Consider the following 10,588-nt stretch of genomic DNA (forward strand, 5'->3'; position numbering starts at 1 on the left):
GTATGTGTGTGGACATATAGGTGTATGTCTGTATGTATGTGTGTGGACATATAGGTGTATGTCTGTATGTATGTGTGTGGACATATAGGTGTATGTCTGTATGTATGTGTGTGGACATATAGGTGTATGTCTGTATGTATGTGTGTGGACATATAGGTGTATGTCTGTATGTATGTGTGTGGACATATAGGTGTATGTCTGTATGTATGTGTGTGGACATATAGGTGTATGTCTGTATGTATGTGTGTGGACATATAGGTGTATGTCTGTATGTATGTGTGTGGACATATAGGTGTATGTCTGTATGTATGTGTGTGGACATATAGGTGTATGTCTGTATGTATGTGTGTGGACATATAGGTGTATGTCTGTATGTATGTGTGTGGACATATAGGTTTATGTATGTCTATATATATAGTTATTGCATGTATACATTTTTAGATATGTAGATACATACATACATAAATAAATATGTATATGAATGTGTGTATGTTTATATTGATATGTGCAGAATTTTTGACAGGCCTATCATAATTGTGGTTAACCCAACCACCACAGATTTATGTCCTATCTCCTTTAGATTTTTTGTGATTTTTGTTACATATGGATGGCTCCACATGTGCTCAGTTGGCAAGAAGTCTATCAGTAGCCCTAGTGAACGATCCTGATTTCCCCATTTCTTGAATAGGCGAGATAATATGTTTTTCTTTGTAATACAGTTCTGTTATTATTATTATTGATGTTATGATTATTAAATTGTTTGAATGATCTTGGTAACATTTAAGACAATGAAATGATACAAAAGACCCTTTCCAGAAGTCAAGGAAAAGGGTAAACAGGTGAGATAGGTAGGATTGATGACTGACTCCTTGGTGAGTAAGTACTTGTAGAGCCATCTCTGTGTAAATACAATAAATAAACTTATATTACAGTGGGTATGGCATATATTCTTGCCATCTGTGTCAATTGGGTTAATGATACTGTAGCATGATAACTGTACACTACAGACATTGACCATCTCTTCTTTTTTTTTCAGATATGAAAAGTATGTGGTGAATGGAATCCCGAATTATGCAGTAGCAGGTTATACTACTGTATATGAGTATTATGCATATCCAGCCAACATCAGACCTCGCATTTCACAAATGTTGGTTCTTCCCCCATTTCAACGTTTGGGCTTGGGAGCACAGATGTTAGACATCATATACAACCATTACAAGAATAATGCAAAAGTTACAGATATTACAGGTAAGAGTATTGCTTTATTGGTATACAGTTAGGTATAAATATAAAGGCTACAGCATAGCCATGCTAGTCCCATGCAGGTGTTTTGTTAACCTGGTAATAATTATTTTGTGAGCTTGACAAGAACTACATGTACACTTGCAGTGAACACATAATATTTAAGTCAAATGACTGCTTTTATCTACAAATGGGTAGCAATTAAAAAGTCAGCACAAGAATCTGACTTCCATTTCAAAGCATGCAGTAACCTTGTCAGAGAGAGAAATGTAACATTTATGGAAAAATTCTCAGGTCATGCAACCTCTTGACACTTGCCATCAAGATATCCTCTGTGAAAAATGTGGTAATCTTTGCCAATAGCTGTTCTACATTACAGAGTAAGCTATGTTTAATCCATTAACATCATATAGCATCATATTCTTCCATGCCACTCAGTCAAGCCTGTTTTAGCCCATTGGCGACGGGTATAAAAAAAAAAAAAAAAAAAACTACGCTCTGGCGAACCGCAGCAATGCGCCGACTCTGAGCGTGTGAATTCAGTACATCAAGCCAAATCATTGCCTTGGGGCACTTTGGCGTGCCGCCGCGGCGGACAGCCACACGCCACATTTCGGGCGTATTGTTATGACACCTATAGGCGTGACCCGTAGCCATTGGGTTAAATTGCTTAGCTCTGATTTGGTCATTGACAAGTTAGGGCTCCTCAGAATGCTTGTTTTCCCCCAAAAAATTGTTTGTTGCTCTCAGTCATAATGAGGGAAATCTATGTTTCCCTTACTTTTAATTTTTCCTCCAAGCACACAGCATGACTCGGTATTGCACAAGAAAAAAAACTGTCAATTGAATTATTATTCTAACATATTTCAATTCACAAATATGTTGCCACTACAAAGAAAAAAAAAAAGGATAAAAATAATAACAATACATCAAGTACCCCCCAATCCCCTGCCCATTGTTGTCATGGGGGCTTAGGAGATGGAGACTGAGGCCCAGTGCTGGGAAGCTCCCCTACCTTGGGCCTCAGCCCTCAAGTCCACTAATTTTGCTCATTCTTCTTTCTCATTCCTTTTCTTATCTTCTCCAACCCTTTCCCTGTCCATTTCCTAAGGTGTAAGATACATGTTGAAAGGTTGAAAGACTGGCTTTATGCTAGTCATAAGCAGCATCAGGAAACCATGGGCACAGTAATCCTTTTGTTGATTGTCTAGCCCTTACCCCTCATGGGGACCCTGAGGGGTAACATATTTCATGACTAGTAATGAATCTTTTATAACTGTCTAAGGGGCATTGAGACTTGCTCCTTTATCAGCAAGTCTCTCTGAATCTAATTCCTCTGGTTTAACGACCCCTGACTGTCCTTTGCTTATGGCTCCAAATACTGCTATTACACCCCCTTCTTGACGTTTGCTTTTAGCTTGATCCATCCCAAATGATCTACCCAGGTTATAACTCAACCTTGAAAAGATGCCCCTTCCTCACTCCCAATATCCTCCAACCCACCTCCTGTACAATCCTCTTCATTTTCTATCTTCTCTCTTATTACAACTCTTCAACTGTGCATTATGCTCATCTCCACAGTATTATCTCACACTACACCACTCACCCCTCTACAATTCCCACTGCTACAAACCTTTTGAGTACTCTATTTAGCCCAACCAAGTGGGACCAATTTTTTTGTGATTCTCCCAAGAGTCCTTTACTCTGATAATACCTTCCTCTTCCAACAATGTCTCAAATAACAAGTAAGCAAATTTTCCTTCTGCAGTTGTCCTGTTCCATCGTGCTTTGTCAAAGTTACATCTGAGACCCAAGCCTATGCACTATCTACCCTGGTTGACCCTACTCCCAACTTCACACCTCTACTCTCCCTATCTCCCAGTCAAATCCTTTTTACATTCTAAATCCAGATACCCTCAATGTGTATCCCTACTCCTTGCCTGACCTATTGCACCGGACAGTCCAAACATTCCACCCCATCTCCTACCACATCCCTTCCCACATCTACATCCTCTACTCCTCAGATGCCTATTTCCTATTCTCTCACTTATAAAAATAAATATCCTTGTTTCCCAAACCTCCAAAACCCCACTCCCTTCCTGAAACCCATTAGAACATCCAAAACTACCTAAGCATGACCCAAGAAGATACTGCTCTCTCTCAACCCATCCCCCTATTCCTCTACCCCCATTCTGTCTACATTCAAAGTGACTACCAACATCCACCCTCCTCATAGTTCCTCTACCCCTCTTCCCCCCCATTCCTTTCCAATACATCCCCCCCGCCCCCTTACACTAAACCTGTCTCCTTCCCTATTATCCCTCCCACTTCCTCCTGGTTGCTCATGTGAATTCCTTTTGTCACAACAGTGTCCCTCTCTGGACCCTTCATCATGTGATGAATCTTCTGAGACTACACCTCCTCCCTCTGATCCCCTGTCATTTTCCCTGGGCCACCCTCCTCCTACTTCTATGACACTCATTTCCACCTTTATTACTTGTTGATCACTTCATGATGACTCTTCTGCAGTGAAATATTTAAGGCATCCGTTTGCACAGACCTGACCTATCCGTTATCTGCCTCGAAGAAACGTTACTCACACATCCTTCAGTACCAATTCCTAATTACTATTTGATTCATCCCCTCACAATCTATCTGCATCTTCCATACTTGTAAATCATAAAGCACCATATGTCATACCTCCCTTACAAACCACTATACCTTGCACAGTTATCCGCATTTTTCTCTGCTGCTGAATTGCGCTTATTTCAGTCTACTTCTCCTCTTCCTTACCTATTGTCTTTATAACCTTTGAATCCTTACTTTCTCAGCTCCAACCACCTTTCCTGATATTAGGAGATTGAGACTGTTGCCACTCCACTATTACATCCTGAGGTCACTCCTTAGAACTCTATCTCCCAAATACTGACCTGAGCCTCCTTGATTCAAACCATCCCACTCACTTTGACATGCATACCCAGTCCTTCTCATGCCTTGATTGTTCTCTTTGCTCTCCTTCCTTTCACCTAGACTTCCATAGGTCAGTTCCAGACCACTTTCATTAAAGTGATCACTTCCCTATTCTTTTTCCTACTTCCTATGTCCCACTCCCCAGCCCACAACCAGTCCAACATCTTCACTAAATAACCCCACCTTTTCAGTTAACTGCTTGTTCTCCTTCTTCAGGCTCATGAATTCCCTCCATTTAATCTAATCACCCTTTGTCCTTAACTCGTCCCCTTTTATCAATTTTTTTACCCCAGTCACTCCCCCTCTTTCTACTTCTTTCACTATCATACTATCTTATAATGCCATATAACTATTGAAATCTAAAACATTTTGTTCTAATAAAGAACTTCTTTAAACCCTTCCCACCATAATACTTAGCCATAGTTCTATAAGGCCTTTGATGTCTTGCACATTTATTTGTTTAAAATATTAAACAATACATCAAGTATTTAGCAGGTGTCCAGTGGAATCAAGACAATTATTCCATATGTTACATTTTCCTCTTTGCACTTATTTAGTATATGAAACTGTTTAGGTCAGATTCTTGTACTGATTCTCATGAGAGCCACTTGTTGATCAAGTATCACTGGTGAAAAGATGTGCTGACTGCCAGTTGCAGCATAATAGTTGTTCTTGGTACCCATAAGTAACATTAGCAGTAAACACCTGCAAACGACTGTTTCCTCAGTTGATTACATGTCATTTGTCCCTTATTGTATATGCTTAGTATAGATATAACTAATGAGTCTGAAAAGTAATCTTTCCATTTTAGAGTAAAAGAAGGTAATAAATATAATGCATTTCTGAACTGAATCATTTGGACTTTTCTGATCTCAAAAATATAACTATCCCAGAAATTGCAAAAGCAAAGTCCTGATTTTTAGATGACCTTTGTTTTTTTTTCACTTTCATTTTTTCTTTATACACTGTTACAGTTTACTGTTGGATGGTGTTTTCCTTTTTGACAGTAGATGGCATTGAAGAAAATAGATTTGACAAGAAATTCCACAGATGATTGCCTTCAATATTGTGTAGCAGTGGGTACTAAAAGATAGGGATAGTCAGTATAATACTTAAGAAACTTGTTTGACTCTTTTTCAGTGGAGGATCCCTCAGATAACTTTGTACGGTTGCGGGACTTTGTCGACTCCAAAAATTGCCTGAAGATGGACTCATTCCAGCCATCAAAGCTGACTGAAGGATTCACTGAAGCCATGGCTAAAGAAGCCCAGGAGAAGTTAAAGCTGAATAAAGTAAGTTCTTTAGAAGTTTGTGAACAGCTGAGAGGATGTGATAACCTTTAGATAAAAATAGCATGTTCAATTATATGGTTCGGTTATGTAGTTTAAGACAGTTTTGTGGGAAAAGTACTTTTGGTTCTGCTAACCATGTCAGTTATCCCAGGTATACACATTTTTAATGAAAATATTTAGGTAAGGAAATCTGCAAGGAAATAAATAGTTTATTTTTTTACTTGTTACTAAAGTCATCTTGTTTTATATCTGGTGGAAGCTTCACTCTTCTTTATATATACTCTTCTTGCTATAAAGTTCATACAGTATTTGTTCCTAGCCTTATGTTTATAAAGTGTGTATTCAGTCTATACACTTGTTCTTTTGTATAAGCATGAAAAAATAGGGATATATAAGAATCCTGACCAGGCCTCGAATCTAGGTCACTCTGGGTATGAAACCAGAAGGCCAGTACTAAGCAAAGTATGCGGCATTGTCTTTATCTTTCATAAAGTAGGGAACATATAAAGTTCAGTTGATATAATAATGGGTGACATCAAGTGTTTGAATGCAGTCTGTTGATTGATTCTTTTTGTAACAAATATGAAATAGAAATGAATGTGATCAAATATATTGGACAATTGCTAGTAAAGCAGAGGTGAAAGTATCAATCATCTCAACACATCATTCAGCAGTTGTCATATATTCTTTCAAAATCTATAAACTGCCCAAAAATTGAATATGTTTGTATGATCTGTGTACACTTTCATCAATCAGTTGGTAATATAGGACTTTCACAGTGGTATCAGAGGATTTACCACAGGATATGTTTTTGCTGCTAAATATTTTCATGGAAACCGTTCTCATCAAACACTTCTTTCTTTCCATATCCCCCCCCCCCCCCTCATGAGTTTCACTTGCCAAACTAGACCATGTGTCAGGCACAGTAAGCAGTTGGCTTCATAGGGGAAAAATCAGAAGCTTGGTGGAACAAAATGTTCCACATCAATGAGAACAATTGCAGCATGTACAGTTTTCCAATGAACAAAGCTAAAAAGGTTACTTCACCTTACCTTTTAGGGGCTAAAGCTCATAAATCACTGCAATAATGGCCAATCAAATGAACATACTGTTTAGCATGCAGAGCATAACGCATGTGGTATGAGTCTGTTACCCAGAAAGGATATATGCCACCCACCCATAGGCAAAGCATTTATTTTTTCATCTTTTATATTTTCATTCAAATGTGTTTGAGAAATATTATTGAATAATTGTTATTTGCTGTGTCAAATATTAATAGTAAGTGGTAAAAAGATGATACACCAGGAAGTAACTATGTGATATTGGATGGATGAAAAGTGCCATGTAGTACCAGAATTACTACTCCACACTCCCCATGCTTCTTCATTCAAAAGAAAACAAGACTGCTTGGCTAAGATGATAGAGGGCCTGTAAAGGAAGTAGGGTGTAGCTAAAAGAAACTTCTCAAACAGTACCATATATTTATTAACAGACACAACATAAATATCCTTCATGGGAAGAAATGGAGAAGAAAACAAAAAAAAAATAGAGAGAGGGGAATCTGACAGGCTTTGATATTTTTCACAATCATGCAAATAAGACTAAGCACGTGTTGTGCAATTAGCTACTGATTAAGAGAACTAAGGGTAAATATTCACTTGTTGGGATATTAACCGCTTCATACTGAGAACATGCACTGTCCATAAAACAAGAGCATTGTGAATTCCCTTTCCTCAGTGGCTTAATGTTACAATTTGTAGCATTAACTGCAGTCAAAGCAACAGAGTTGATGTTCTTATCATTTTAGATTTTCAAGTTTTAGAAATGAATCGTACATTACAGAAACAAGTTCGACGTGTGTATGAGATCCTCAGACTTCACATAACAAACCGATCAGATAAAGAATCTTACAGAAGATACAGATTGGAAGTTAAGAACCGGCTTAATGTTCAGTACCAGGTATGTGTTTTGTAACAGTCTGCATACATTGATATTCATTCTCTCTTTCTGTCTCTCTCAATCTCATTTATTATTATTATTATTATTATTATTGTTATTATTGGGCAATTATATTTCTCGATTTTCAAATGCCATTTTCTAGTGATTGAAATTTTAACCATTACTTCCATTTGAATTTTCCAACTTAATGATTATATACTATAATATTATTTCTGTCAAGACTGACATCTTCCTAAATCTGTCAAATATCTTTCTTTACAGAAAGAAGATAGAGACATGGAGAAGCTGAAAAAGATACTGAAGCCAGAAGAGTACCAAGCCACAATGACCATCACGAGCAAAGAGCAGCGCCTGGAGAGTTTGGAACGCCAATATAATGATCTGGAGGATCACTACTTACACGTTCTGGAGCGTCTGGCAGCTACCAATTTGTCTTGACCAATTTAAGGATAGCAACAAACCTCGACTTATTGTGTGGTCATGGTTTATTTTACTGAAAATTAATGAATAGTATTTGGAAGAAGCAACAGCTCATACCCTTCTTGTGCGTAACCAGTTTGCTTGAAACAATTTGGATGGCATTGTTCATTTCTGGCAAATGAAAATACTTTTTTCCCCCCAAACAATAAAGCATTTGTTTGCTGCACCTTTGTCACTTAATTCAGTAATACTTTTATAATTTCAGGCAGCAACTTGTATTATCATAAATGGCAAAATTTTGTCATAAACAACTTACTATGAAAAATAAATTGTGTTATACCATTTGTCATTTTATTAATGGATTTCAAATCTTGACCAGTAAAGTTTATAAATATGTAATCTAACATAAATAGAATTGGTATCGTCCTTGACTGTGAAATGCCAGATGTTGCAAAGCAATAGTTAACATAAATAGATGCACGCACACATGTACGTGTGTGTGTGTGTTTGTATTATATATATGTATGTATATATTTATATGTATATGAATGTGTATATATATAAATATATATTTGTGTGTATATATATAAAGAAAACATGAATAAAAAACAAATACTCGGTTTGGTAATCTGATGATCTGGCTGATATTACAATTAGGACATGAAATGAATTAAAAAATAAAATAAGCAAAGAGATAATTTAATCCAGAAACTGTTGCTTAAGAATCAGGTTTGAAACAAGTTTAACACTGATGTTTATCTTGCTATTGAAGGAACAGCTTATGCCAGAAATTATCTATCACTGTGACCAAGTTTCTAATACAAGAATTCTGTAATATCCAGAAGAGGTCCAATACATTTGCATTTGATTTCAATGATAATGGAATTATTGTCATGTGTATTCTTAATGATTAAAAGTAGAAAATGTTGAGCTCAATTATATATATTCTTTGTGTGACCCCAAAGTGTCGGTATCCTCTTTTAAGTAATTTTTTCCCAACATTTCTATAATCGACCTCAAGCTATTGTTGTCATATCCTTCTGCCATTCCTGGTCCTTCTTCCAACCAGTGTGGCATTAAGCCTGGATGGAACCCTGCCAAATAGAATCAGGAAGTAAGTCTGTTTGCCTTAACAATATTTAATGTTTGGTTGATGAAGTACAAAAATACAGAGTATGGAATTGTAGTTTACAGCAGTCTGTATAGTTTTCAGAAGAGAATTATATATTGCCATGTTAATATTTAGTGCTGTAGTTGGTAGAGATATTATTGATGTGGTTACAAAGGTCCAAATGTGTAGAAGGCTGTGGAAGTCTGGAATTCACTAAAGAGTTGGCAAAGGTTATCTGATTGGATAGTTACATATTATAGAAGGCAGATGAGATAAGATTCATTGTTGCAATAAAGGTTTTGAGGTTTGTAGAGCTTGCGTGGAAAATCTACTTGCATTAAATTTGCAGTTGAAAGAAATATATATATTGTCCTATTTTAAGCATCTATTGTTTATTTACTTTTATTGATCCTTAGAACAAATGTCCTTTAACTGAAATTTATAGTGGCAACACCTACCTCCACTTGATGTACTGTAGCCTAGTTGGTTTTCACTTACTGCTGGATACAAAGAATAGAAATGCTTTGTTTGTCATATCATGAGAGAAGGGCATCGGGTCTCAGGGTTTAACTTGTTCTAATTCTACTTCCGGTCTGGCCACTGAGCAGATACTTTTTTAATGCAGTTTACCCAGTTGAATATAATGAGAATAGGAAGTGGAATTGTCCTCTCTGCTGTTGTGTCCAGAAAGGTCTAAAATTGATTTTGGTAAATCAGTGTAAAATACAGTAACCATTAATAATTAGTGTGAAAGCTAACAAAGGTTGTATATGAATACAGTGATTTAGGTAATTCAGTAGAATTAATGGATGCTCATTGAAGTAGTTTTGCCATTTCATAATTAGAAAGGGATAAAGGCAGGCAGAACACATTATGGTTATTTATGTGAGTTGAAAAAGATTGACAATGTTTTTTTTATGCTAATTGTTCAAGATGAATATTTAATTTTTTGATGTTTCATAGAAAAATATGTAGGCATTATATTTAGATGGTAAATTTAATGTTCATAGCAAAAGAGTAATTTATCTGTCTTCATAATGTGCACAGCATTCACAATTTTGTACTAGTTACTTCAATTGAAACTTTACAAGATCATTTGCATATAATATTAGATCAATATAAAGCATATTGACACATGGATCTATTCTTCTCCCAAATAATCTGTGGTGAAAAAGACAAGAGTATAGGTGTCTTTATACCAATTGATTTATAGTGTGCTTTATTTTTTTTTATTAAGCAAACATGTTACACCAGTATCAAATCACTCGATGGGGGGTAAAATACCTTCGTCTCTCTCTCTCTCTCTCTCTCTCCCCCCCCCCCTCTCTCTCTCTCTCTCTCTCTCTCTCTCTCTCTCTCTCTCTCTCTCTCTCTCTCTCTCTCTCTCTCTCTCTCTCTCTCTCTCTCTCTCTCTCTCTCCCTCCCTCCCCCCCCTTCTCCCCACCCTTCTCCCCCCCCCTCTCTCCCTCCCTCTCCCTCCCTCTCTCCCCCTCGCTCCCTCCCTCTCTCCCCCTCGCTCCCCCCCTCTCTCCCCCTCGCTCCCCCCCTCGCTCCCCCTCGCTCCCCCCCTCTCTCCCCCCCGCTCCCCCTCTCT

General features: G+C 37.3%; 1 protein-coding gene across 3 annotated transcripts in view; it reads left to right on the forward strand.

Annotated features, from left to right (window-relative positions):
* LOC125030591 (histone acetyltransferase type B catalytic subunit-like) overlaps nucleotides 1-10,128 on the forward strand; it is an 18,291-nt gene extending 8,163 nt beyond the window's left edge. For all 3 annotated transcript variants that reach the window (XM_047620726.1, XM_047620725.1, XM_047620724.1), the window contains exons 7-10: nucleotides 1,037-1,248; nucleotides 5,353-5,504; nucleotides 7,347-7,463; nucleotides 7,725-10,128. In XM_047620726.1, coding sequence (XP_047476682.1) covers nucleotides 1,037-1,248; nucleotides 5,353-5,504; nucleotides 7,347-7,463; nucleotides 7,725-7,901 — 658 coding nt within the window. In that variant the 3' untranslated portion in view covers nucleotides 7,902-10,128. The remainder of the gene's footprint in view (nucleotides 1-1,036; nucleotides 1,249-5,352; nucleotides 5,505-7,346; nucleotides 7,464-7,724) is intronic.
* The last annotated feature ends 460 nt before the right edge of the window (nucleotides 10,129-10,588 follow it).

The sequence above is a fragment of the Penaeus chinensis genome, chromosome 11 (assembly GCF_019202785.1).
Source record: "Penaeus chinensis breed Huanghai No. 1 chromosome 11, ASM1920278v2, whole genome shotgun sequence".
NCBI classification, from domain to species: Eukaryota; Metazoa; Arthropoda; class Malacostraca; order Decapoda; family Penaeidae; genus Penaeus; species Penaeus chinensis.